General features: G+C 35.4%; 4 protein-coding genes and 1 long non-coding RNA gene across 5 annotated transcripts; 1 reads left to right on the top strand and 4 right to left on the bottom strand.

The window, feature by feature from the left end:
• Window positions 1-1,801: 1,801 nt before the first annotated feature.
• On the bottom strand, window positions 1,802-3,724 carry LOC121211119 (60S ribosomal protein L37a-like). The gene is made up of 5 exons (XM_041083420.1): window positions 3,488-3,724; window positions 2,835-2,874; window positions 2,449-2,537; window positions 2,193-2,275; window positions 1,802-2,099 (listed from the first exon to the last, which is right to left on the bottom strand). The coding sequence occupies exons 1-5, from the start codon at window positions 3,488-3,490 to the stop codon at window positions 2,036-2,038; spliced, it is 279 nt and encodes a 92-aa protein (XP_040939354.1). The 5' UTR covers window positions 3,491-3,724; the 3' UTR covers window positions 1,802-2,035.
• A 934-nt stretch (window positions 3,725-4,658) lies between these two features.
• LOC121211120 (uncharacterized) lies at window positions 4,659-5,696 on the bottom strand. The gene is made up of 2 exons (XR_005906491.1): window positions 5,147-5,696; window positions 4,659-4,897 (listed from the first exon to the last, which is right to left on the bottom strand). It is a non-coding gene; the product is annotated as an uncharacterized lncRNA (long non-coding RNA).
• Window positions 5,697-8,812: 3,116 nt separating this feature from the next.
• Window positions 8,813-16,362, top strand: LOC121211118 (probable serine/threonine-protein kinase PBL19). Its single transcript, XM_041083418.1, has 5 exons — window positions 8,813-9,606; window positions 14,617-14,624; window positions 15,042-15,299; window positions 15,374-15,496; window positions 15,704-16,362. Exons 1-5 carry the CDS (start codon window positions 9,255-9,257, stop codon window positions 16,121-16,123), a joined length of 1,161 nt encoding a protein of 386 aa, XP_040939352.1. The 5' UTR covers window positions 8,813-9,254; the 3' UTR covers window positions 16,124-16,362.
• Window positions 16,363-17,417: 1,055 nt separating this feature from the next.
• Window positions 17,418-20,211, bottom strand: LOC121211117 (beta-amylase 3, chloroplastic). The gene is made up of 4 exons (XM_041083417.1): window positions 19,484-20,211; window positions 19,182-19,392; window positions 18,533-18,643; window positions 17,418-18,401 (listed from the first exon to the last, which is right to left on the bottom strand). Exons 1-4 carry the CDS (start codon window positions 19,999-20,001, stop codon window positions 17,619-17,621), a joined length of 1,623 nt encoding a protein of 540 aa, XP_040939351.1. The 5' UTR covers window positions 20,002-20,211; the 3' UTR covers window positions 17,418-17,618.
• Window positions 20,212-22,705: 2,494 nt separating this feature from the next.
• LOC107946708 (poly(U)-specific endoribonuclease-A) lies at window positions 22,706-26,064 on the bottom strand. Its single transcript, XM_016881144.2, has 9 exons — window positions 25,772-26,064; window positions 25,613-25,672; window positions 25,479-25,511; window positions 25,317-25,370; window positions 25,089-25,166; window positions 24,920-24,988; window positions 23,753-24,364; window positions 23,295-23,366; window positions 22,706-23,060 (listed from the first exon to the last, which is right to left on the bottom strand). The coding sequence occupies exons 1-9, from the start codon at window positions 25,865-25,867 to the stop codon at window positions 22,830-22,832; spliced, it is 1,305 nt and encodes a 434-aa protein (XP_016736633.2). The 5' UTR covers window positions 25,868-26,064; the 3' UTR covers window positions 22,706-22,829.
• Between the last annotated feature and the right edge of the window lie 1,829 nt (window positions 26,065-27,893).

Raw genomic sequence — 27,893 nt, 5'->3', positions numbered from 1 at the left:
ACAATAAATCATTTTTTTATACTCTTACTAAAATGTAATAATATTAATGAATTTAAAAAATATTTAAATAAATATTTTTACTTCATAATATCAAATCTAAAATAAATATTTTATTTTTCAAAAATACGTTTTAACAACAATACTAAAATTTAACTTTTAAATCAATAGGAAGGAACTGATTTTCGAAGAACTTCAATTACTCCTCCACTCCCAACTGTATTTCGATGAACAACATTGGGATTGTGAAGGTTCTGAGAACATCCAAAGATATAAAATTAGCCCACTCAACCAAATCTGCAGTTCACATTACGGGCTCATTCCCATGGAATGCTTATAAAAGAACTTAACAGGTCCAAGCTAAAGACATACAGACACGAACTAACATGCAAATATCAAAGGTGGCTGCAGCAAGCATTTGAGTGGGAAAAGATATTGGGCTTGGATATCATTTTTTGCGATGAAAACTGATGGTAACAGTTCCATCAGCATTTTTGGTGGTGATTGGATTACTACTACGTCTCCTTTGCTCTTCCGTTTAACGTTTCTCATAATTTGAAACCCATGGCAACGGTGGTGGGTTCATTTCGAGAGTCGATTTTAATGAGAGGAATGTCCCCAGAAGAGGCTAATCCCAAGCCGATAGCATGATACTGGAATCTACAAGCCATTTGAGAATAAAGTGTGCCTTGAACAAGGCCTGAGTCCATCAGGGCTCAGGTGATATGGATTTGAACAGGAAGGCGGTGGACCAATTTTTCTCTCATGGACATGGTGAAATTGGGGAACAGAGTCAGGACCACTGCTCCAGAGTTGAGCGTTGTTTCCACCATCCCCAAACAACCATGCTGATAATTTTTGTATCTAGAGTCAAGCAAGGCCATTCTAGTGGTCACAGGGAGCCCTCTTCTGTTAAGAAAAGTTAAAACCAGCTAAATGGCTCCGACACGAACATAATTGTAGCTGAAGCCGAATAGTGGAAACTGATGTGGAATGTCGAGAGTGAAGCATCTCTTGCTCACCGGATGTGGAAAAAACTGTGCGACTTAGATAGATTCTTTGGGCATTTTAGGAAGGCTAAGGCAAGTTTTAATAAATTTGAAAGAGGATGTTGAAGGCTTAGCTAAACCCTTGTAAAGATTAAGATCAGGAAGTAATATACCGTGGATATCCTCATTTGGAAAATGCTTGCATAGCAACTTGGAGGTTGTTGATTTTTTCAGAGACGGGGGAGGAATGTAGAAGAAATTTTTTGAACAATCAGAGGGTGAAGAGACTTCTGCACTTTGCAGTGCCATAGCTTTTAATGGAACAAAACTGGATACCCGCTTCTGCCCGTAATGAACTACCTCCTATACCTTGGTTACAATGACGATGAGTTTAGAGAGCCCGCCTCCCCTATTCTTATACACAGTGTGACACATACATCACACACAGAAGAGAATAAGGACAATCCTGCCGACCCAAAAACCATAAAGAAGCTAGCACTGGTAAAAGTTGACATAAAGTGATAGAAAGAAAGAGAACAAAATAAGTGCCGTACTTAACAAACGCATGTAAAAGCATCTATGCAGAAAAGATCACCCAAATTCATTTAACAGAAGTCATTCATTATTCAAAAAAAAGGGGCATAAGTTGTTCAAGCCAAAGTTCAATAGCTTATCTAGAGATCAACTCGGGTTGGAACTTTGTGATAGGCTCATCACTCCGTTCATGCTGGGGTCAGTTCTGGAATTCTGAAGAGATTTATGGAGGGTTCGGCCACTATTGCAGCATTCTCAAAACAATACAGTAACAAATAATATGAGCAAGACAAAGAATCAAGAATGCCATAATTTGAAGTGAAAATAACAAGATAATGTCGAATGAAGCAAATAATTGAACTTAAATAAAGTTCTAAAACCAGACTCAGATAAAAAAATGAGAACACATAGCACGAACATCATTGTCAAAAAAAGGTCTCAATTAAGTCTCATAGCTAAAACATGCAAAACAACATCCTATGAAAGTAGAATATAAATCAATCACCAGTGGTGGCTCAGCTCTCAGTTTGCTCCCTCAGCCTCCTGATGGTACTCCTCACAGTCACAGCGCTAGCAGTGCTGTTAAATTAACAAATGCAGCAACCAGTAAATTACCTGGGCATCCAAATAAATGAAATTGAAGTATGAAGAGGTAAAAAAATGTATCTTTACTTCAAAGTATAAGCACCGCCTGCTTTGACTTTCCCGCAATCCTTGCATCCCCAGATACCGACAGCTTTTCTCTCCACCGCATACTGTTGGGAGCAGAGTTTATTAGAACAAATACATTCTACTCAAATAAAGAAGTGCAATAGATACAAAATTTTCTCCAAGTTTAAACAAAGAAATGCACCGAAAGGACAAGCAAAAAGCAAGGGCCTCAAAATATAGGATCAAATGGATAATGCACCAAAAGAAATGCACCAACCTTTCCACAGAACTCACAGAAGTACTTGCTGTGTTGACTAACCTCCATCTTCTTAATTTGCTTCCTCAAACTGGCACCATAACGAGTACCTTTATTACAAGGCAAAAAAAAAAAAAAAAAAAAAAAGAGAGAGAAAGAAATCAGAAACTTTGGGAATTTTTAAAGAGGCAAAATCCCATTGTTATTTCAATTAACTGAAGAGTCTATTACAATGAATAAGAACAAGAAATGAATTCGGATAAATCTTATAATGGTGACAAGTTCCAGCAAAATCAAATCACAGAGCTACCAATTAGTACTGATCTTTCCTATTCCATGAATGCTTTCTACTTAGAAACTCTCTTTAACAAACCATAATAAAGTAAGACTTCAAAAATTTTGCCTACCATATTTTCCAACAATTCCAGCCTTCTTGGTTCTCTTTGTCTGCAACATCAGAGAAAGAAAGGAATTAACTAATTACAACAAAATAAAACAATTAACACAAATTCATCACCTATTGATTTCTTCCTATTCAATTCTCCACACAACCACAGTAAGGGGCTATAAACTAAAGCAATCCTAAATGATAGGATAGTTCAATTCCTAAGTGATTTACTAGCCAAATTTGACAATGAATCAAAATACATAAGTAAATATCAAAACAAGTGGCTGAAATTGAAACTGAAGTAACTTTATGAGTAATCAACAAAAGTTATTACCAAATTTTGTAATATAATAGCTCAAGTTCCAAGTGATTTCCTCCTACTTCTCCGTCAGAATATTAAATAACTTTTTCAAAAAAAAAATGAAAATATGAAGAGAAAGCATGACGACATTGCTGAAACATTCAACCAACAACACAACCAGGACGCAATTTCTACTTAGCTAATAAAGGAGGTTTCATCATCTTTAACTTCTTTTTCTTCGTTAGCTGACCAACTACTTCAATGAACAACACTTTCTATGGACAGCATTTTCTCAAGAAACAAACATATCTACAGATATACACAGCTAAGAGAAAGAATCTTTTTTCCCAACTTAGGAAGTAGAGAAATACCATTGTTGTTTGATTGGGAGGATCTCTGACTGTCTGGTCGCTGAAGTGAGAAACGGCTCGTCGAGAGAATGCAACAAAATCAAAGAAAAATTTAGGGTTTTTCTTGCTCGGTTTTTATATAAACTTGAAATCAACGGGAATTTTGAATTTTAGGCCCATTTCTCATTCTAATGTTAACGACAATAAGGCCCAAAGCGGTTTATCATTTCTTGTGCTGACTTTTTTTCCTTTAAAAAAACACAATTTCTTGTATTATGATAAGAAATTAATTTTTATGATGTGGATTGAGTCTCGATTAGTATGGCTATTATTGTCAATAAAGAAGAACATAGGCTCGAGTGTGTTGAAGCACGCTATCCTCCTATTTATGGGTTAAAAAGGGAGCTATGAATAATTCTAAGCATTATGTAAAAAAAAAAAAACAGATATGATCAGAACTTTGGTATATATTAATATTAAATATCAAAGTTTGAACTTTGATAACCAATATACATTTGATTGGAATGTAGGATTCTTTCCTTTATTTGAGAGAATGCAAGATAATTTAATATCATTTTTATTAAATTATTGTTTTTTATAATTAAAGTATTTTTTATATCTATTTTATGATTTATGAATACTAATTTTTTTTAATTCGTGATCGTCTCTCCTAACAATATCGTCTTTAAAATTCAAATTTGTATTCTTCTATTAGAAGTGCAATATGACTTACCATTATCAAACTATTATAGTTAGTTGATTATGAAAACATAACACTAAGCCAAGTTAATAATATAAAAAATGAGTTAATATAAAGTTTAATGACTTTAAATTTGGTTAAATTTCGCTATTAGTTCTTTTACTGGATTTAGTCATTATATTTTAATTTGATCAATTTTAGTACTTGTATTTTTTGTATTTTTAAATTTCAGTCTTGACCCTAATGGTAGCACTTAAAACTATTTGGTTAAATTATGCTATTAGCCTTGATTTAATCTATATTCTTCAATTTGACTATTCTTAATTCCTATACTTTTTGTTTTGAAATTTTTGCATTCACCAGCACAATAGTTATCCAATTAACTCACCTTTTTTAGAGCAATGTGTGGAAATAGTAAATTATACGTCATTACATATATGATAATATGTTTGCCGCGTATTGTAAGACCCGAATTTTGCCCGGCCCATAAGGAAAGCAAAATCAAACACAAAAATTAAATAGTCCATCAAATTCGTTCGGTTTACAAGCCCAAAATTTTACAATGGCCCGATAGGCCCAAATTTTTAGGGTTTCAGAAACCCTAAGTTCCCCTTTTGCACAGCAGCCCCACGCCGCAACCCCCACGTCGGCACTCCACGCACGATCCCCGTGTGCCTCGCTCCATGTTTGCGCCCATACTCCATGCCCCTCGTTCTCCACAACTTCACGGCCTGTAAGTTGGACAAGGAAGCAGCAGAAATTGCTTGTATTTTGGCTATAAAGCCTTTGATTTTTAATGGTAAAGGGGTTTTTTTTCTTTTTTTTTTGAAATACAAAAGATACCAAAAAAGAGAGTAAAGAGCAGCCAAGAAAATATTCCTAAGGTGGTTATTTTATCATTTTCTTTTCCCGTTCTTTTCCTTGATTTTTATTTCCATTCAAATCCGAAAATACGAAATAAAAGGGGAAAGGGTGAGTACCTCTCGATTCGCTTCACAAGAGGGGTTCTCCAGCCCTCTGTTGGTCGTCACGGAGGCGAATGAAGGCTTGGTGTTGGCCTTGTTTGCGGCTGGAAGAAAGAGGACAGTGGGGAGAAAGAGCTTAGGGTTTTTTAGAAAAAAGAAATTAAAGTTAAAGTTTTTTTAACAAAAAAAAAAAGACTTTAAAACTAGCTTTTGTTTTTAATAATAAAATAAATGGTTGTTAAAAGCAGTAGCATTTTGGAAAGGCCCGTGTGTTGACCCAATTCACAGGCTGGGTCCACACACTTTCATTTTAAAGGGGCAATTTCGCTTCCAGTCCTTCCCATTCGCGCCAGTTTTGAATTAACTCCTATTTGCACCTTCTTTATTTTATTAAATTTTTCCTATAATTTACACGTTGATTGTGATCTGGTCCACGCCCAGGTGCTGAGTTTTGGAGATTTGGGTCATTTTCGTTTTTGATCCTTGAGAATTTGTGCCAATTGAATTGTGGTCCCTAGTTTTAATTTGACGTTCTATTTATTCATTAATTATCTCTTTAAGTTTGGTTTATTTCAATTAAGTTTTTTTTTTACATGTATAATTCATTATTTCTTAAATTTATTTGGTACTCAACTTTTAAAAATTTATTTTAATATACTTTTTAGGTTACCTAAATAATTTTCTACTCTATTTTTATTTGTTTAAATTATAAAAATATTATTGTAAAATTCTATATTATGTAGTGTTGTTTTAAAATTCTTGTATAATATTTAGTTAAAATACCTTTATATATTATTATTATACATATATAATTTATGATAAAATTATTTATTCCATGTACATTATTGTTCTCGTATTATTTTATGTAAGTATTTTCTTAAATTTTATATATATATTTAAATTTATTTATGTATAATTTGGTTCTCTTTAAAGGATTATTGTATATTTTATTTATTTTAGTATCTTGGTATATATCATTTACACTTTTTTTTCCATTTTCATATATACATCATTAGTTAAATTAACTTGTCTATGTTTTGTATTATTTAGTTTGAATTTCTTCTTACATAACATATATATATATTAATAATTATTCATATATTGTCAGTTTTTATATGCATATAAGTTATTTCGAATTTTTTGCTTGTATTATTTCTTTGCATATATTTAATAATCTTTAAATATCATTGACTCCTAATTCTTGTGTTGTCTTGCATATCATGTGCCGTCATTCACTTTCATATCGTTTTCACATATTATTGTTCATACATATAACTATTTTTTTCTCTTGTAATTGCATTATGTTTTCAATTCTCGTGTTTACTCAATATCGATTATTTTTATCCTCAAGCAAACAAGTAGTTTTAATTCGTTGTTGCAACTAGCAAATTTTTTAAAAAAAACTTCTAAAATAAGGCAATGTTCTATGTTTAGAAATTCGAGAAATCGTGCCATAACGTGTTGGGTTTCGTTTTTTTCGTTGGTCCAAATAATTGAATACCCTTCTTGTTGCGTTTTGGAAATCATGAAGTGATCTCAATTTTTGGAGGCTTAAAATATCGTGTCCTAACGTGCTGGATGTGATATTTTATTTCTTTGAAACGAGTGAATCTTGAAATCCAGTTCGAGTTGTGCACACACTTTTAAGGGGATCGTATTTCAATGTTTTTTTTTTAAATTTTCAACATTAGGACATAAATTAACCAGTTAGGTTAATTTTGGGCGTTACGAGGGTGCTAATCCTTCCTCGTATGTAACCGACTCCCGAACCCATTTCTTGATTTTCGTTGGGTCAAAATCCATATTTTAATAAAATGATTTATTAAGTGATCCGATCACACCTAAACCAAAAAAGGATTGGTAGCGACTCCAAACTTTCGTTTTAAAGTCGATCTCGATTTTTCAAAATAAAAAGAGTTTTGACACGTATAATTTTATAAATAATATAATTTAATAAATTTAGCAATTACCCAAAATTAAATTTCCATAATTGAAAAACTTGAGGAAAAAATTATCAAATTAAAATAAAAGAATCAAAATCAAAACTTATACACAATATAAATATTAATAGTAGTATTTCGCCATACTTAAAAATCACTGAACTTTGTCACCGAACTAATTATTATTTGTTAAATGTTCTGCTTCATTCAGTTTATGTGTGGTTTGGCTCGGACCTCGGTTTGACATTGTTCTTGTGTGGCAGACATCAAAGCAATAGAACAAACAAAAGATACATCTCTCTGATGGGCCTAATGAAGGCTTTGGGGAAGAAACTGTCTTGCGAGCTTCGTGTAGGTAAGTATATATACTAATATGATTTTAGCTGATTGAGTTATACTCAAGTTCAAGTCAAATTTTCGTGTAAAAATACTGTCACTTATAGCCACATAGGTACACTTCCTTCCTCACTAATCGGTGTTCTCTTCTGGCCTCAACAATACATTGATGAACTAACTTGCTTGCAACTAATATTGTATCTTTTAGTTAAATTTTTACTTTTAGGTGTGGACATAACAATTTTTTCGTGATTTTAAAAAACCTCGAGAATTAACTTGAGTTACAGGCGTAATTTTGATTGTATTAATGGTATATTTTGGCGTAATAAATTACTTCTTACCTCTGGATCAAATTAATTATTGAGCAATAAAAATCGTAACAGGTATTCCGAAAATTATTCTGATAATAAGATTATCTCTGGTAAAGTTACCGTGTGGAAGTGTTAGTACGACACAATTTATTTTGACCTATTTTTATAATTTATACACTTTTCTATTATCCTTTTTACTGATATATTTATGTTAAAACATTTCTTAATATTACGTAAATAAAATATTTCTAGTCAAATATAAAACATAGCTATATTGTAACTAATAATTTATCTTAATTGGGGAGGAACAACCTAAACCCATATAATTTAGAGTTATTATCTTATGGTAGGTATAAAAATTAGTTGAAGATGATAGTAAGAAAATGAAAATGAATTTTATTCAAACAACATGAATTCCTTTTTATATGAAAATGACAGTAGACCACCTACCACAATTTAAATGAAAATGCCACAATGACACAATCAATGGGTCAAATCTCATATATGATAACTATAAACCAGCATCCATAATCATTTGCCAACATTCTTCAGTGTCATCATGATCAAAATATTACGCTAGGATACACCACAAATTTAACAGTTTAATAAACATGAAAAAGAAATAAGATATGGTTGAAGACAGTCCCATAAAAAAGTAGAAAATTGTTTTAGTAGCAATCGCCTCTAAATGTTGAAGTAGTCAGAAAATGTGAAAGAAATTAATAAAGAACTAAGGAAGTGAAATCTTCACGTTTGACATAGTTGCGTCAGCCGTGTTGAAATGAATGAAAAAGGTATGCGGCATATTGTTGAAAATTATAATCATATCCTACTTTCCTAACCACAAAATAAATGGAAACTTGGATGTTGTTTTCTTTGGTTTTGGGACACTGTTCCTTTCAAACAACATCAACAATGTAAACAAGCACGAAGATGGTCCACTTGTTTTTAATTGTTACTGAATGCTAATTAATAAGTCCATACAACATTTACGAAGAAACCAAACAAAACGCGGTATAGAGTAGGATTATTTTATTACTAGCGCCACCTTTTTCCATTTTAGAAATGTCAAAACAGTAGTGCTTTAGAACATTAGCGTATTTTTCTTGAGTGGGTCTTCCTATATTTCTTGATCCCATCTTCTCTCATGTCATTCATATATTTTTCTCATCTATCCTCAGTCGGTAAAGGAGGATTCAGGTGTATATTTGTCCGGATGGGGTTTCTTTTTACTGTTTCTTGTCTGGTTTTCACTTTTCATTGATTGTTTCTACCCTTTGTTGTATTAAAATTCCATCTCTTTATCTTCATTTGTTATATATTTTGCTTTTTCTTCTCCATTTTCCACTCCTAGGCACCAAGACTTTTCTGGGTCCATTTTCTTTCTCTGTTTTCTTCATACGTTTACTCGTTCCTCGTTCAAAATTCAGTTTTTCTCCTTGGGTTCATAAGTTAAATGTGAAGGAAAGGTTGCAACTTGATAGAACAAATTTGAGGGTAGCAGGAAAATTTTTTTATTTTGATAAAAACTTAGACATGAAGTGTTTTTCTATCTTCATCAAGGACAAATCAAAGAAGAAGAAAAGAGAATCAAGAACTGCTCCTGAACTGAGAAACCAAAGTAAATCGGATAATTCAGCCCTGAGTCAGACTCGGACATCATCAAGGTCTTTGCCATCTCCAAGGGGCATACCAGAGCTGTACAAAGAAAAAGAGCATAATTTGAGAGTTTTCTCGTTACAAGAGTTGAGGGATGCCACACATGGTTTCAACAAGTTGTTAAAGATCGGTGAGGGTGGTTTTGGGGGTGTTTATAAGGGAAGTATTACTCCTCCAAATGGTCGAGGTGATCCTATAGTTGTTGCTATCAAGAAGCTCAACACTCAGGGTTTGTTGGAAACGTGATGGGCCGAAAATTTACTTTTTATTACACACTCAATATATTATAATACGAAGATTACAAATATTTTCTCAATGACTAGATAGTCTAGCTGCTGCTAGATTTTAACTCACTCAAGGTTTGCTAACCTTCTCACTCTCACTCACGTTGCTTCTCTTATTTCTTTTTTCTTCTCATTTTTCTTCATTACAACACAAGTTCAAGCCTCTATTTATAGGCTGATAAAGTGACAACAAATGTGGCTATTAATCCACTTAATTTCCAGCCACAAAACATCTCAATAATGGAGCACTTTGTATGGCTAAAATTTCAGCACTTTGCATGGCACAAAATTGCTCCACGTCTCATGCTTCTAGATTATGCTTGGAGTGGGTTTGATTTCTAACACTCCCCCTCAAACCCAACTTTCATACCGAGCTTCTCCTTGAATTTGTTGAATGTCTCCACTTTCAACGGTTTTGTGAAAATATCTGCCAGTTGATCTTCTGTCCTGCAATGGACCAACTCCACGTTTTTGTTTTTCACTTGCTCTCGGATAAAATGATACTTCGTATCGATGTGCTTGCTTCGGCTGTGCGACACCAGATTCTTGGCAAGTGATATAGCGGATTTGTTGTCAACGTAGATGGTAATTGGACCTTCATTTGAAACACCTATTTCTCCCAAAATATTCTTCAACCACATTGCTTGGCATGTACAAGTTGCTGCGGCCATATACTCTGCTTCACATGTTGAGAGAGCAATTGTTTGTTGCTTCTTTGACGACCATGAAAAAACTGCGGAACTGATGTGGAATGCATATCCGGAAGTGCTTTTCCGATCATCCAAGTCTCCCCCATAATCGCTATCTGAGTAGCCAACTAATTTTGAATCTTGTGAGTGGGTATAGAATAAACCATGGTTCATCGTACCTTTGATATATCTCAAAATTCTTTTTGCGGCAATTAAGTGGTCTTGCTTCGGCTTCTCCATGAATCTGCTCACCAATCCTACTGCATATGTAATATCTGGTCGTGTGATTGTCAAATACCTTAAACTTCCAACGAGACTTTTAAACAACGTCGGATTTATCGACTCCCTTGTCGAATCAACACTTAGCTTCATCCCTGGATCAGCTGGCGTGACTACTGGCTTGCAATCCTTCATTTTGAACTTGTTCAAAATCTGCTCCGCATACTTCTTTTGAGAGACAAAAATTCCATCTTGCATTTGTTTCACCTCGACTCCAAGAAAGTATGACATCTCACCGATATCTGTCATTTCAAATTCTTTAGTCATAGCTTTCTTGAAATCATCAGACATACCTGGATTGTTTCCGGTGAAGATCATGTCATCCACATATAGGCATACGATCATGATATCTCCATATCCATTCTTCTTTGTGTACAGGGTGTGCTCGTGCGGGCTTTTGATGAATCCATTTCTTCGGAAGTACTCGTCGATCCTTGTGTTCCATGCTCTTGGGGCTTGCTTCAATCCATACAAAGCTTTCTTCAATCGGTAGACTTTGTCCTCCTTTCCTTGTATGCTATATCCAGGTGGTTGTTCTATGTAGACTTCCTCCTCCAAGTAGCCATTCAGGAATGCAGACTTGACGTCCATCTGATAGATTTTCCATTTGTATTGTGCTGCGACCGCTATGAGAAGCCTAATTGTGTCTATTCTTGCGACTGGAGCAAATATTTCATCATAGTCCACTCCTTGTCTTTGCTTGTAGCCTTTGGCGACTAGTCTTGCCTTGTATTTCTCTACTTTTCCTTCTTTGTTGGTCTTCGTCTTGTACACCCACTTGACACCAATCGGGCTATGTCCTTCTGGCAGACTTGTTAGCTCCCACGTGTCATTCCTTCTTATTGCAGCAATCTCCTCGTCCATGGCCTTCTTCCATTTATTGTCTTCAATTGCTTCTTCGTATGTCACTGGATCACATTCTGTCATTAGACAGAATAGTGAATAATCGAACTGCGTCTCTACAGGTTCCGTAGAATTGTAGATGTCGTTGAGACTCCGTGTTCTTGTGGGTGCTTCATCTGAGCTGCTGCTTCCGCTGCTGCTGGTTGGTGACGAAGGGGCTGTTGTACCAAGACTTTGATCATCGCCTTGTTCTTCTTGGTTGATGACATCATTGTCGTCTTCGTTGAAAAATAATCCTTCCACTTTCTTTTCTTCTTCACTCCATCTCCAGTAATCCGCTTCATCGAACTCGACATCTCTTAAGATAATCAATTTCTTAGTAAGAGGATTATAAAGTCTGTAGGCCTTACTTCTTTTGTCATAGCCTATAAAGATACACTTCTCTCCTCTATCGTCAAGCTTTTTCCTCTGTTGCTCAGGAACGTGTGCATATGCAATGCATCCAAAAATTTTGAGGTGTCCAACTCTTGGCTTGTGATCGCTCCATGCTTCTTCTGGTGTCTTTTGTCTTACACTTTTTGTTGGACATTGATTCAACAGATAAACTGCGCATTCAACGGCTTCAGCCCAGAAAGTTCTCGGAAGGTGTTTACCTTTTATCATGCTTCTTGCCATATCCAGAATTGTCCGATTCTTCCTTTCTGCAACTCCGTTTTGTTGTGGAGTGCGTCTGGCTGTTAACTGATGAATGATTCCATGATCCTTGCAGAAACTTTCATAAAGCTTTGCAGTATACTCGCCTCCTCTATCGGATCTGAGTATCTTCAAATATCGACCACTCTGTTTTTCCACCATTGCTTTGAACTCCTTGAATTTTTCTAGGGCTTCCGATTTTGCTTTGAGAAAATAAACCCAACATTTTCTGCTATAATCATCAATAAAAGTTAGGTAGTACCTGTTTCCACCGAGTGATTCAATGTCGTACGGACCAGATATGTCGGTGTGTACAATTTCCAATGGTCTTCTAGCTCTTCGAGATTTTCCTACTTCAAATTTCTGCCTATGCTGCTTTCCTTTGACACAGGCTTCACACAGTTGATCTGGATGATTAATACTTGGTAATCCATTCACCATATTTGTCTTCGACAACAGCTTCAAGCCAGAAAATCCGAGATGTCCGTACCTTAAGTGCCACAACCATGATTCATTCTTCAGATCCGTCTTCATGCATTTTACTTCTCCAGACTCGATGTCGAGGGTGAAAAGACGATTTCGCGTCATATCAACTCGAACAACTAATTCTCCACTTTTGTTTTTGATGGCGAGTGAGCGGTCTTTCATATGAACTTCATATCCTTTTTCTAGGAGTTGACCAAGACTGATCAGGTTGCTCTTCAAATCTGGTACGTAGTAAACGTCTGAGATGTACTTCTTCTCTCCATTCCTTTGTGTTATAACAACCTTGCCCTTTCCTTTGATTTCTGCATGTGAGTTGTCTCCAAAAGTTATTTGTCCATGAACTGTTTCATCTAATTCTGTGAACAGCTCCTTTCTTCCACACATGTGGTTGCTTGCACCGTTGTCGAGATACCACACACTTCTCTTGCGATCTTCATTTTCTCCGTAAGTGAGAAAGACACTTGATTCCACTTTTTCGTTGCCTTCTGCTGCGACTGCTACATGGTTTCTTTCATCCACTTTGTGTGTTGATCTGCACTCGTAACTGAAATGTCCATACTTGTTACAGTTGTAGCATTGTACCTGAGATTTATTTTCTTGAAATCTGCCTCGGCCACGACCTCTAGATCCACGTCCACGGTTGGATGTTTGATAATCTTTATTTTCTTGATATCTCCCATATGATTGATTTCCACGTCCTCGTGATCCTCTTCCTCCTCTGTTTCCACCACGGTAGCCTCCACGGTATCCTCTGCGGTTTCCTCTTCCTTGGTTAAAGTTATTACTTGTTTCTCCGTCGTCGACGGACAACTTGCTATGCAAGGCTTGATCAAGATTTTCACTATCTTCATTTAGCTTCATCTTTTGCTCATGGGCTTGCAGAGAACCCACAAGTTCTTCGAGCGACATCTTTGACAAATCTTTTGATTCTTCGATGGCAACGACTACGTACTCGAATTTGCGTGTGAGTGACCGTAGAATTTTCTCCATCACTCTTACCTCGTCAAGAGTTTCTCCATTTCGTTTCATTTCATTTACCACCGATTTTACACGATTGGCATAGTCATCGATATTCTCGGAGCTCTTCATTTTTAACATTTCAAATTCAGCTCTAAGTGACTGAAGGCGTACCTTTTTAGCTTTTTCTACACCTTGAAATGATTTTTGCAAAATCTCCCATGCATTCTTCGCGTTCTTCACATCTGATATTTTCTCGAAGGTTGATTCATCCATACCTTGAAAGATACTATTCAAGGCCTTTTGATCCTTCTTTCGTGCTTCTCGTAACGCCTTCTTAGCGTCATTTGATAAAGCTGCTTCTGTAGCGGCATCTCCGGGCTCGATGTATCCTTTTTCAACGATCTCCCAACAATCTTGCGAACCGAGCAAAGCCTTCATTCGAATGCTCCAATTTCCATAATTTGTCTTCGTCAATTGTGGAACTTGTAGCTGAATTACGTCGCCCATATCGACTTGTTAGATGAACACCAAAGGTACTCCGAACTGGACACGAACCGGACACGAACCGAACTCCGAACCAAGCTCCGAACCGTAGCTCTGATGCCACTTGTTGGAAACGTGATGGGCCGAAAATTTACTTTTTATTACACACTCAATATATTATAATACGAAGATTACAAATATTTTCTCAATGACTAGATAGTCTAGCTGCTGCTAGATTTTAACTCACTCAAGGTTTGCTAACCTTCTCACTCTCACTCACGTTGCTTCTCTTATTTCTTTTTTCTTCTCATTTTTCTTCATTACAACACAAGTTCAAGCCTCTATTTATAGGCTGATAAAGTGACAACAAATGTGGCTATTAATCCACTTAATTTCCAGCCACAAAACATCTCAATAATGGAGCACTTTGTATGGCTAAAATTTCAGCACTTTGCATGGCACAAAATTGCTCCACGTCTCATGCTTCTAGATTATGCTTGGAGTGGGTTTGATTTCTAACAGGTTTACAGGTACTAGCTGCAAAATCATTTTCTTCCTTTAAATTTGTCTGAAAATTCAGCACTGTAAGGGTGGTCTGAAAATTGAACGTGAATAATGACAATAAATCATAAAAAGGGAAGAAAATAGAACACAGAATTTTAATAGGAATTTGGTTCACACAACTCTTGACTTACACCTCTAAGTCTAGTGAATAAGTACTGTTCATGTGCTGTAAGGCTGATTGCAACAATGATTGGACCATGATACTAATAATAATCTTGTAATGATCCAAAATATTTTGATCTCAGACAAAGATACCATCAGCCATTCTTGCTTTGGACCATGAGATGTTTCTCTGTCTGTTTGTCTGTCTAGTAGCTTCCAATATCACTTTATTTTGAGAATCGTTTCTGTTTCTTATGGTATTTTGGAGTAACCACATGTAGGGTCATAAGGAATGGCTTGCGGAGGTTCAATTTCTCGGAGTCGTTAACCATCCAAACCTGGTAAAACTTTTAGGATATTGTTCGGTAGACGGGGAAAGAGGGATTCATAGGTTGCTGGTGTACGAATACATGCCTAACCGGAGCTTAGAAGATCATCTTTTTAAGAGGACACCAACTTTACCTTGGAAAACAAGGTTAGAGATTATGCTTGGTGCAGCACAAGGCTTGGCTTATCTACATGAGGGATTGGAAGTCAAGGTACATCCCTCTTTTATTCATATCACTTCATTAACGATGGTTATCTCTGATCTGCCTTTTGTCTATTTGTAAAGGTGATATATCGAGATTTCAAGTCCTCGAATGTGCTCTTGGATGAAAGTTTTAAGCCAAAGCTCTCAGACTTTGGGCTTGCAAGGGAAGGGCCAACGGATGATCGTACTCACGTATCCACTGCGGTAAGTAGATACTGAATTCGGACTCAATTCAATGTCTGCAAAGCATCTTCATTGCATCCTTCTTGGTTGGCTCCACTGTTTCGCTTTTCACTGACTGTCAATATCTTTTTAAGTGGTGCATTAGTAGCACTAACATAGCTCTTTAGCGCATTAGGCACTCATTATCACTAGGATACTAAATAAATGGTTTGTTTTCTTTTGTTAAAGGTGGTCGGAACATACGGATATGCTGCCCCAGAATATGTGAAAACAGGCCATCTCACAATTCAAAGTGATATATGGACTTTTGGGGTGGTACTTTATGAGATCCTCACAGGGAGGCGAGCAGTGGAAAGGAACCGGCCACCATTGGAGCAGAAGCTGTTAGATTGGGTGAAAGAGTTCCCTCCTGATAGTAAAAAGTTCAGGTTGCTAATAGACCCTCGACTTGGTAACAGTTACTCTTCGAGTGCAGCTCAAAAGGTAGGAAAGTTGGCTAATAGCTGCCTAAACAAAAATGCCAAGGAAAGACCAACAATGAGCGAAGTGGTAGAGAGCTTGAAGCAAGCAATACAAGAATCGGGAGGAAGCTCTTCAGCCAACAAGGCTCCTCCTCTTACACCCTCATCGAGAAACGGGGGGAAATAAACGTACTTCTGATCTGATGTTTTAGCAGATAACCAATCAAGAAAGCATATATTAGCGACTAAGATGTCTTTTGCTTTTGTTTCACTGGTTTGAACTCTGAATCCGTGGATATTTCACTTTGAATGAGAGCCCTTTTCTTCATTGAGGTATTGGCCATTTGAAGAAATTTTTTAGCATAATGTATGCTTGTAAATTATAGCAGCCATTATAAATTGTTATGCATTAAATTGATATTTAAATTTCTTTGTTGATCAAAAAGGCGGTGTTTGCTGATATCTTTTTTGTTGGTTGGATTCTCCGTTGGTAAGAAAAAGAAAAAAAAAAAAAAAAGGGCTTTTATCCAACATTTCGGGCGGCGGCCACTACGGTATTAATTTAGAAAATTATTTTAGGAAATGATCATTGCTCAATTTATTATGGTCAGTCAATTAAAGTAAAAAATGTTTTTTAATATTTAAATATTTAATATTATAATTTTTTATTTTTTAAAATTTAAATTTAATGTTTTTATTTTAATAAATTTAATTGTTAAGTGACATTTTTTTTTTGGCCAAAACATGCCATATGAGGCTAAAAATTGGCTAACGGTCTTTTGTTAACAGTGGTTACAAATTGGATCAAAAATAAAGAAAATTGACATTTTTAAGTATCAAATTGAGATAAAAAAAATTAAATATCAAAGTGAAAAAGTGAGTATATTTTAAGGGCAAATAATGAATTAAGCCAAAAGAAAAAAAAGTTCCGTACAGTCGCGGGAAAGAAATAGAAAACGGAGAAAAAAACGTCTCATTCAAAGTTCAAACCATTGCCACCGCCGGTGTCTTACTGGTATCGATTGCTTCTCCCTTTCTTTCTATTCACTTGCTCTAGAATCTCTTGTGTTAAAGTTTGATATTTGCTTTTTTGTGTTTTTGGAAAAAAAAAATTATTCTGGTATGGATTCATGTTTGGCAGAGACTCGGGTCGTAAAGAACTCGGGGACTTGATCAAAAGTCTTCGCCGTGTTTGATATTTGTTTCTTCTTCTTCTTCTCGGTGAGAGATCCGATTTGAGGATGCTTCTAGGTGGACACAGTATAGGCATGTATTTGTACTTTTATATATTAGCTATTAACTGCTAATTAGGATAGTCTGTTTTTATTTCCTTTGCGCAACCAAAGCCTGAGGTGGTTTGATTTCCTTATTTAACTCATTTATCTGGCAATAATTGAATATGTTCCTCTTAAAGTTGAATATCATGTATTAATAATGGCATGATTGACATCATTTACTGATTTTGGATGCATGGATTTAAATTGAATGAAATCCTCCATATAATTTATGGAGATGTTATATTCTCTATTATGTTTTTCACCTATCTGCTAGTTTGACATATGATGCAAAAAATTATATTGTATATGGATGTAATCTTTGCTCTGTTTTGCTTTTCCTTTTTTTCTAGCTTATACATGATACACTAATTATATACTGTTGTTCATGGACTCTGTACATCGTTTCTATACCAGAGCAACCTCCTTTTTCTCAACAGTCTTGTCTTTGATAAACCCAATGTAAAGGTTTGTTCCTCGGCTGTCACACTCCGAAATCTTTCTACCTCCTTCCGACATGTTCTTCACAAATTCCACCAAATGCCTCCAATTGTCCCCTTCAAACAACCTTTTGTTCATCCTTAAATATGTAAATGCACTCAATCCGTTGCCTGAATCCGATCTACTCGTTGCCAAAACCTGTGCATATGAACCAGCATCATACCTCTCTAGTGCATTTTCTCCGGCAAGTTCGACCCTGGCTATCTTTGTTGCCATTTTTACTTGCCGGACTAATCCCTCGGGTGAACAGTTTGCATATTCAGGTTGTTCCCCATCTCTCATTTCCATGCAAGTGAAATTGAAAACAACTCCATGTTTACTGAACATTTGTGCTATTGGGACGTAACCATCATGATGTCTGGTGTTATAGTAACCAGCTGTTAGTTCAGCAGCATGTGACCTTGTTCTGTAATGCCAATGAATCCCAGCAACCTTTGCTGATAGTTTTGCTCCTGTTCCATGGAATGTTCCTTTTGCAGCCGCAAGTATTCGGTCTCCATGCTCGAGTAGCTTCCTGGAGTACCATTCTAGGAAGAACTGTCCGTACTCGGTGTTCCATGTTCCATCCCTTTTGAAGAAGTCAGTTTCTTCAGGAACTTGCTTGTAATGACCAGAATCATGTGGACCACCTTTTCCCCAGTCTTTTTGCCCGATGGCTTCCGCCGCTGCTTCCAGGGAAGCTCTCATATACTGTAAGTTAAAACATTTTATCTTGTTTAGGAATTAGGAATCTACCATATCTAAGTTTTGATCATTCAAGTTATGTGCTATATCTGAAAACATAAATAAAAGAGAAACTTCATTTAGTTCATAAAATTTACCTTATCATAGCACTGAAACTCTCCAATTCCAGGAAATTTCCACGTTCCATTACTTTCTGGATAAGATGGGTATCTCAGTTCCCCACATGGTCCCATCCCCACTTGAATTTCCTGAAATAGAAATTACATTTAGATTTCTAGAGCTTCCAAAAAATAAAATAAAAATGAATATCATCATCCACCACTTGAGTAAAGAAACGAAAGTGCCAAAACTTTTATATTTGACATATTTTGGTATTTTAAACATGTTGGGTAGGCGTCTGTGGTCCATCATTTGGATGGATTCTACACTGAAAAATAACATGAATACGAAACGATAACGACGCTTTTGTAGTATCTATTTTCTTTAATCTAAATCTATCTCCTTACACCCATTCATATTCATTCATCTTGTTGCTTGTGATATTTAGCTGCAAAGTTTACGTGTTTTCTATTTCTCCCCAGAATAAGCACAATCAGTTTTATAACAGTTGCCTTTGTGTATGATTGGATCATATAAAACTTAAAATTTATTTATCTGTATTTTCTGTTTTGCCTGTCCTAGATCTTCCAGTAAAGATAATATGTAGAATTTCATACGATTTTGGATAAAACTAAGGTATCCTGTGCTAAACTAGCAGTAGTAGTTTGAGTTTTATAGATGCTATACCACAATAACTCGTCCCAAGTAATCTCTGAACCTCTCACGGAAGCTCCTCATGTAATCTGTGTAAGCTTGAATAGGTGTTCTTCCTCTGAGAACAGGAACTGAGTCACATCCCAAGGAAATGTACTCGGGATTCCTTCGTCCCAATCTATCTGTGTAGACAAGGTCTGGGTTTTTGCTGATTTCTTCAAGCACCCATGGAGGCAATGGGATACTAAACATTCAAGCAGATAAAATTTCAGGTTTACGTACACAAATTTTATCAGTAGAAGAAAAACCAGAAACACAGGATGTTAAAATAATACCTGCAAGAGTCTCCAACATTGCCGCCACACTGATGAAACGACATGACAACTTGGAGCTTTAGACCATGTTTTTCAACCATTTTCACAAGCTCAGCATACCCTTCCCAGTTGTAGTTTAAAGGTCCATCTTTCTCTACTAAGCCCCACCAAGCATCAACCATAACCCCTTCGACACCTGCACTCTTTAAGGCCATCAAACTTGTTTTCATTGCCCGTGGCTTATTCAAGCTACCCCCTAGAGTTATTGTGTCTAGTGGCAACATCACATAAACAGGTACCTTTGAGTTATTTTCAGCATGGGAAATTGTTAGACCGTATAACTTCTCGGTTTCCTTGGTCGAGATTTTCCCATGCACCAGCGGTGCTTCCTGCATCGACATCGAATTCCTTGCTCGGATTCGGCAGGATGGCTTCATTTGAGCAAAAGAAATGGAGCCTAAGAAGTCATCAGGAGTTTTGAAGCTGTTGGTTTCTTTGAGTTTGATGAAAGAAGTAGAAGAACGTAATGTTAAGGCCATGTTTTTTTGGTAAATGAAGAGAGGGAAAACAGATATTGGAATGAATGAAGATGGGTTACATCCATTTATAAAATGAACCTTGGGTCAGAGCTTTAGAAGAACACAATATTGGTGGGCTCCGTTTAAAAGGGAAAAAGTGCATAAGATCAAACTAGTCACCTCAACTTTTCAAAGGTCATTATCTAAAACGCGATCATTCCATGTCCATGCTTCACAAAATGAAGATCCTAAAAGTTTTAAGTTTTTAAAGGTCACGAATACCCTCTTTTGGAACAACTGAATGCCTTTGGGTGTAGGTTTTGGTGATTATTTTGCTTATTAAAGGTGGATATATCCACAATTTGGTTGTTCTTTGTTATAGGATAAAAAGGAAAATAGTTACCAACAAGTGTTATGTGCAATAGTAAGTAGCAATGGCATACACTAAAGCACACATAGAAATATCTTTAGAAGAGAGATTTTGAATCTTGTTAATGGCACAACTCATGGTGAATAAAAAACAGGCCTTAATCAATAGTTTATTCATTTATTCATGGGAATGAAGTGAATTTTCTATATATTTTCTTCAGTTATGTAAAATAATCATACTGGTGATAATAAGTAACTCTTTACAATAAAATTATTAGCTTGGTTGACAACTAAATGATCTAGCAACTTGCAAACCAGTTAGCCTCTAATTTGCATATGAGAATTTTAGTGGCTGACAAGTTAATAGGATTTCAATTTTCATTGGCTTTGGTTGGTTCAGGATAAGAAGATTGGAGAATCCGTTTTCATTTGGAAATGCATGTGGCTGTAGTTGAAGTCTGTGCTTTCTTTTTTTGTTGGAATTTTCTTTCCATTTATATTGATATATCCAAATGATTTATACTAATATATCATATGCTAAACAGTACTTTAATCAAGCAGTTGAATCAGAAATGTTAAATGTTGCAGATAGGAACAAAATTCGTCCATGTCATCAATACGTGTTGGCTAGCTGGTTTAGCATCCATGTGTGGGTTTGAGATTTGAGGAAGGAAACAAATGAAGATGCAAATGCAAGAAATGAGGTGTCAGAGTTGTCGGTGCCAAAGAGGAGACACGTCAATGGCTGATTAAAGTTTGGCGTTTTGCATGGGGGAAGACTATTGACTATTGAGGTTTAGCTATTTTGAGCCAATCAGGTTCTTCAATTCTCATGCTCACCATTTACGTGTGTTTTGTGGAGCAAATTGATAGATATACATATACACGTGAGTGTTGTGGACAGAAGAAAGAGGGAAAAAACGACCCCATTTCCCTACTGGTTTCACATTTCAAATTTCAAGTAGGGACATTGCTCTTTTCTTTCACAATCAATGCCAACAAGATCCCCCCAAAAATTTCCCAGTTTTTTTTAATACGTGATCAGCTTTGGATTTTTTTTTTTTTTTTTGCAGAGACTTAAACTAAAACCCCTAACAGAGGTTGTTCAAACAGAACTAACACGTCTTCCTTACTACGATCCATTTTTGCAAGAAAATCCGCAACTTTATTTTCATCTCTGAGTACATATTGGATACGCCATTTTGCTGTCCTTTCCAGCAGCTTTGGATAATTAAGTAACATAAGTTGGTTACCTAATTTCTTTCCTCGTAGAGGACAGTTTTATTAGGTATAGATTTAAGACATTGAACAAACCATCTTTAATTGGAATGTCTCAGAAGTCAACTATTTCAGAAGCATATTAAAGCAAAAGGAATGATTTAATGAAATTACACCACTTTGAAATTGTCATACTGATGTTCATCTCTTTTTGTGATTATTTTGTGATTATTTTGTGTTAATCGTTGCAACTTTGTGTGCGTGTGTGTGTGTTCATCTAACGGCCATAACTAGTTGTGGCATATTACACTCTTATCAAGATATCAATAGAAAAAGAGGGATAGTTTTCTGTGAAATATTATAAGCAGACAATTGACCTATGAACATGTTGGTGATAAGAAGAGAGTTGCTGTCCTCTCTTTCATGTTAGATATTTCCATTTTAAGTTTTGGGTTCTCAAGAAGCTAGCAATTTGATCTTTTTAACTTAGCTCAAAGAGGGGTTCCTTTATAAATATCTGATGAACCCTCAAAAAAGATATTTTCAACCAACGTTGATAATGGCTGCTTAGGATATTTTTCCATCTGCATATAATATATAGACGGCACTGAACGATTGATTCCTTTTAATGATGCAGAAAGAATCCATAACATCATTTTCACAAGTCAATTCCCCCCCCCCAACTTGATCAAACAACACCCTAAAGCCTTTCTCTAATCAATCTTCACCAACACAAGTTTGAGAATTATCATTTGAATGAAAAATGAAAACAACAATAAAGAAGAATGAAGAAGAAGAAGAAGAAACAAACAGGTGCAGCTGATGACTACAAATGAGTGTGAAAGGGTGAGGCCAAAGTCTCCTTTAGTTATTTCCATTTTACCAACAATCAGTTCTTTGGCCATTAACTTCTAAGCCTAAGGGTGGAACACTGTCAAGACCAAGCACGACCCAATTTCGTTGAAATCTTAGGTAGAAATTCTCCAAACCAGTAACACATGGTAAACTCACTAGTTCAGAACTATATGCAGATTTTGATTCCTCAATCATCATAAAGATTAAGCTATAGGGGAATGCATATCAACATAGCATGTAAGTTTTACACATATCATAATTATCAATTTTGTAAGTTAAAAGATCCAAGTAAAAGATATGTTATGATATATCATAAACTAAAGTTAGACAGTAACATGAACATGATGTCTACAGTGTTTCTGTAGCTTCTGGACAATAATAATAATAACACACAGAGCTGAAAATCATCATTCTGCTATTGGAAATACAGAACCGATTTTATTTCCAAATCGGTAGCACTTGATGTTAACAGAGTATGGACCCAGCTGTACATAGTTATCCTCTCCACCCACGAAGAAACACAGAGTATAGAGAGCAATTTCAAACTCAGGACTCACCCCAACCAATGTACTTGACACGGATTTAAGAACCCCATTCCATTCGAACTGAACTGTTAGCAACTGTGTCTCGGAGTCAGGCTGCAAAAGAAACACATGCAGAGTGATATTAAATATTGAAAGTGGGTGTGAACAACGTTTTCCTCCTAGTTCAACCTAATATTATTAACTACAATGATCTAGAACTTCAATTCTTTATCAAATGTGATTACAAAGAACTTTCTTCTTTTTCTTCCATTTACTGCAAAACTTAGAAGAGTGCATAAAATGCAGTAGATGCAGAGAGAAACAGAAACAAGTCAAACTGAGACTTACAGTTTCCCCACGTCTTCGGGGTAATATATAACCATGATAGTCAACACATCCTTTTGCTTCTTCTAGGTAAAACTGGAAAACGTAATAAAGGATTAGCAATACACATCTACTACATGGCACCTAAATATCAACTTCTGAAAACAAAATGTATTAAGGTATGCTTGTGACAAGGGTTGGCAACATATTAAAATACTAGCAAGTAGAAATTGATATTTTAAATACTTCAGACGTAAAGACGATATAACTATCACCAACGCATTGCAACCAACATTTCAAAAATTTAATGAACCTTTTCCATTTTGCTCCATCAGATGTAAATGAAAAGTTATTCTAAGAAAATTATTATATTTCAGTATTGCTTCCAGACAACTCGATGGTATAAAATAAACCAGGTCATGAACTAATGATTGCAGTAACCTAGTTGAATTGACAAACAATTAAAAGATACATTAACACACCTGAAGCCAATTGTGGAAGCCACTAACTTCTTGCTCACAATGTTGCTTGATTTCCCCAACGAAAACATGTTCAAAAGCAGAAGAGGAACCAGATGTACCTCCTCGACCATAAAGATCAAACCATAGGCTTGTCAACATTCTTTTGAAATCTTGATAGTTTTCAGATACAATGCCCTTCCGAGACAGGTACTTGTGAAGATATTGAATAGGCGCAGTTCTACTGATTTCTTCGATAAATGCAGCCTGCTCTTGTTTCTCCTCAGATGTAACAACTTCCTTGCACCCAGCATTTGGGTTGTAATTATCCAAGAGAGAACAAAAACGAGCAAATGTAGGTTTTGTTCTAAAAATGTCCTCATTAACATAACAAAATAGGCTTCCTTCTGCCACATCTTCCTTCTGGAAAACCTTCTTCCCTTCACCACAGTCAATTTGATAATCCTTTCCAGGTTCCAGACGGTTTAAATCAAGTTGCCACAGCCTGTTGCAAGCTTGCAAAAAGTCAGCAAGTTCCTCTTCTGAAGGTTCGATGCTAGTACCAGTTCCAACCTCATCAGAGTATTCTTGCTCACTAGGAGGTCGTTTATACCCTTGCCAGTGATCCATATTAACCTGCAAATGTTTCATTCATAAAAATATTAAACACGGTGGTTCAAACAGAACAAAACAGAGAATGACCATAGAACCCCCAGATAAAACAAATAGAAGTCATCTACAAATGCCATAGCTGACAAAAGGGTATTTCCCAGTGCACAAGGCTCCCTGCTTTGTGAGGGTTGAGGCAGTCATTTATCTTACGCAGCATTTCCCTGCTTTTCCACTACTTGGATCCATGACCTTCCAGTTACCAAGGATCAAGTTCACATTGCTACCAAGGCTCGCCCTCACAAAGTTGATAATGGTTAAAAATATTGGAGAGAAAAACTAGTAAGGAATGAAGTAAATACTAATCTACCTAATGCAAATAAATCTAATGTCATTGTGCTACTGCTATATTATACATCAAACATCTACGCGTTTCTAACAAAAATTTAACACAATTCGTTCAACTTAAAAGAAATGTAAATCTAAAACAATGAGAGAAACGACACCAAGACGGCAACTGCATTAGTATTTGTCAGTTTAAAACTTGAGATATCAAAAAACAGAGAAAGAATAGTGACGCACCTTTTGTGGCCGTCTTCGAGGCTTTTTGCCAACAGTTTCCCAGCCATCATTATTCTCCTCTCCTTGCTCCTGTATGCGAAATTTGGGGTAAGTCAGTGCACACACAAATATAGATTTTACTAAAACAAAGAAAAAAGTATAGACCAGTAAATCAAAAGCAAGAGGCAACCTTTCTGTTCCACTTATTTTGGTTATAACCATGTCGTCGCTCATCACCTTCATTTTTTTCATATCCCCCATACTCGGTCTGCATTAGAGGTTTATAGATATTTGATAATAAACCGCATTCAGATTTAGGGTAACGATCAAAATTTCAAATATCCAACCCAAAAGAACAAAGAGCAAATGAATCTATACAACTCTTAAGAATTGTACCCATGAAATTTTCGATATTTACCTTGTGGGTCCTCCCCGAAGGTCTTGAACCCGAACCCTGCCATTGACTCTGCACCTACGAAATCAATAAAATTCCCAAATTAACAATAAAACAATGAACCATCACTTCAACGTGCTCCAATTTCAGATACAAGAGACAATATTCATCAAATAAACGGAAAACCTGTTTTTCGTGATCCTGATCCCCTGACACCACCTGCGAACATTATCAAACTCAATCAGCAATTTTTTTTTTATTTTTTAACTATGATATAACATAAAAAAATCAAAAGATCAGAGGAAGAAATCCAAACTAACCTGCGCCCAACTGGATCTGGAGCGTTCATCTCGTTGGTGATCCTGATCCCCTGACACCGCCTGCGAACATTATCAAACTCAATCAGCAATTTTTTTTTCTTTTTTAACTAAGATATAACATAAGAAATCAAAAGATGAGAAGAAGAAATCCAAACTAACCTGCGCCGAACTGGATCTGGGGCGTTCATCTTGAGACTCATTATCTCCCTCGTGGCCAATAGCGACGTCCAGTAAACCCTTGATCAGTCCGTCCATATGTGAACAAAATAAGTGAAGCGAGGGAAATGAGAAACTGCGATGTGATCTATTCTGAGAAAGTAGAGGATTTTTTCTAACTTCCGTTTTTAAGCGGGTAATGTAAACTTCAAGTTTGCCGACGAGCTTCAACCATACACCTCACGCCACGTGGATGGCCTTAACTGTTTCAACTGTTATTTTGTGACCATTCTGTTAATTTCTCACCAGCTTCCCCACTTCTATTTTATAAGGTAAATATTTTATTAGTGGTAAAATTCTCATAGAGGCCTTACACTTCTAGTTGGATTACATTTTACCCCTTTACTAAAAAATGGGTAAATTAGTGACTATATATTCTATCAAAGAGCAAACTACTCTATCTATTAAAAAATTATCTATTTTTACTATTAAAAATTAGTTTTTATATGTCATCATTAGGTATATGTGGCATGTCACGTGTGATTATCTATTTATTTCATTAGCAATATCGGTTTTTAACAATAGAAATTAATGAAATTTTTAACAGAAACGACCAATTTGCTTTTTAATTTAATTTACAATGACTAATTTACTTATTTTTAAATAAATGAATAAAATACAATTTAAATCTTAATATAAGAGATTCGAAAGTAGTTGTACTTTTTATTGGTTTTGCAAAAATAATTTTCCTAGAAGATAAGATTTGTTTTATAGAAGAAATGCCAGCACACCAGCCCATTTATAAAAAGAAAAATTAAGTAATCAATTAATGTTTGAGAAAGAGAAATCATGTCTAAGCTAATCACGTCTTTACTTAACTGTGTGTACTTTTTTTATGGTATATATTTAGAGTCGTCTTAGTGTGGATTTAGACGGCGTTTAATTTACTTTTTATTTCATATTACAATATCTAATTTTATTACCACCGTAGTTTTTACACTAACCGTAAGTAAATGCGCCGTCCATCTAAACTCACCTTTAATAATATATAAATTTAAATGTAATGTGTCTTATCATTCCACTAAAAATATATTGGTATTTAATTGTACTTTATTATCTTATTTTATATTCATTTTAGTTTATATTAGAATATATTTTATTTTCCACTCAATTATATTTTGTCATTTTATTTTTTATTTTTATTTGTATTTGTATTTGTATTTTTAGTTATGTGGATAATATATCATTGTGTTTATACTTATAAATTTGCGTTAAGAAAAACAATATATGTGATAATTAAAAAATTCCTTTTGAAATATATATGTACACGAGGTTTTTAAAGTAAATAGATATTTATATTTGATTCATACTTTTTAATAGATTTCGCATGCGATGGTCGTGAGGGATGTTTGTTATCTTAGGTTGGAAAGGGAAAGATAAAATTTAATGTTGATGGGCCACTTTTGCTCACAATGGGTGGTGGTTGTGCAAAATGATGCAGGTGACTTCATGCAATGTATTTCGGGTTTCATGGAGAGTACACTTGATCCTTTTTTGTCAGAAATTCTTGTTGTAACGGGGGCCCTTTCTTGCCTCATGTCTTTGCATTTGGACAATGTTGTAATAGAGACTGATAGTCAAGGGCTTTGACGAACTTTTCATCATGGTTACGTGATGCCTCTAATTCTGGATTATTATTAAAGGATTGGATTTGACTCTGCTTTCCAATTCTTTTCCTTCTTTTCAATTTGTAGGGATGCTAATAAGACTGTCCATGTTTTGAAAAGGGGGTTTTATTGATAATAAATTACATGGATTACACTATTTGTCCTTCTACTATTGTTAGTATTGTTTATTCTGAGAAATTATCGAGTTTAGAGATTATATGGAATAAGCCTAATGACTTGGATTTAAATAGACTTCTTATTTTTATTATTGTTTTGCTTTGTCGGATATTTTTCCTATCAGTTCCATCTTTTTCTAGAAAAAGCAATTGAATTAAGTCATCTAATCAAATGACACTAAATTTAGTTAAAATCTTTATTATAGTATAAATCCATCTAATTCAAACCAAAGCCAACTAAAATCATAGTACATCGTAAAGTTTCTTCCACATGATAAAACC

This window comes from Gossypium hirsutum, chromosome A12 (assembly GCF_007990345.1).
Source record: "Gossypium hirsutum isolate 1008001.06 chromosome A12, Gossypium_hirsutum_v2.1, whole genome shotgun sequence".
Lineage (NCBI taxonomy): Eukaryota > Viridiplantae > Streptophyta > Magnoliopsida > Malvales > Malvaceae > Gossypium > Gossypium hirsutum.
The sequence above is the reverse complement of the archived record's forward strand: the minus strand, read 5'-3'. Positions and strand labels throughout refer to the sequence as shown.

What these genes read in the sequence shown, in the direction of transcription:
- LOC121211117 (XM_041083417.1), bottom strand. Translation starts at nt 20,001, where the DNA reads ATGGCCTTAACATTACGTTCTTCTACTTCTTTCATCAAACTCAAAGAA. An exon ending in AATGTTGGAGACTCTTGCAG is followed by an intron (nt 19,393 to 19,483) that starts GTATTATTTTAA and finishes TTGAATGTTTAG; the next exon opens with TATCCCATTGCCTCCATGGG. An exon ending in ACTTGGGACGAGTTATTGTG is followed by an intron (nt 18,644 to 19,181) that starts GTATAGCATCTA and finishes TTTCTATTTCAG; the next exon opens with GAAATTCAAGTGGGGATGGG.
- LOC107946708 (XM_016881144.2), bottom strand. Translation starts at nt 25,867, where the DNA reads ATGGACGGACTGATCAAGGGTTTACTGGACGTCGCTATTGGCCACGAG. An exon ending in AAAATAAGTGGAACAGAAAG is followed by an intron (nt 24,989 to 25,088) that starts GTTGCCTCTTGC and finishes TTTCGCATACAG; the next exon opens with GAGCAAGGAGAGGAGAATAA. An exon ending in CCCGAAGACGTGGGGAAACT is followed by an intron (nt 23,061 to 23,294) that starts GTAAGTCTCAGT and finishes TTTCTTTTGCAG; the next exon opens with CCTGACTCCGAGACACAGTT.
- LOC121211118 (XM_041083418.1), top strand. Translation starts at nt 9,255, where the DNA reads ATGAAGTGTTTTTCTATCTTCATCAAGGACAAATCAAAGAAGAAGAAA. An exon ending in ATGAGGGATTGGAAGTCAAG is followed by an intron (nt 15,300 to 15,373) that starts GTACATCCCTCT and finishes CTATTTGTAAAG; the next exon opens with GTGATATATCGAGATTTCAA. An exon ending in GTACTCACGTATCCACTGCG is followed by an intron (nt 15,497 to 15,703) that starts GTAAGTAGATAC and finishes CTTTTGTTAAAG; the next exon opens with GTGGTCGGAACATACGGATA.
- LOC121211119 (XM_041083420.1), bottom strand. An exon ending in TGGAATTGTTGGAAAATATG is followed by an intron (nt 2,538 to 2,834) that starts GTAGGCAAAATT and finishes CTTGTAATAAAG; the next exon opens with GTACTCGTTATGGTGCCAGT. An exon ending in GGCGGTGCTTATACTTTGAA is followed by an intron (nt 2,100 to 2,192) that starts GTAAAGATACAT and finishes TTAATTTAACAG; the next exon opens with CACTGCTAGCGCTGTGACTG.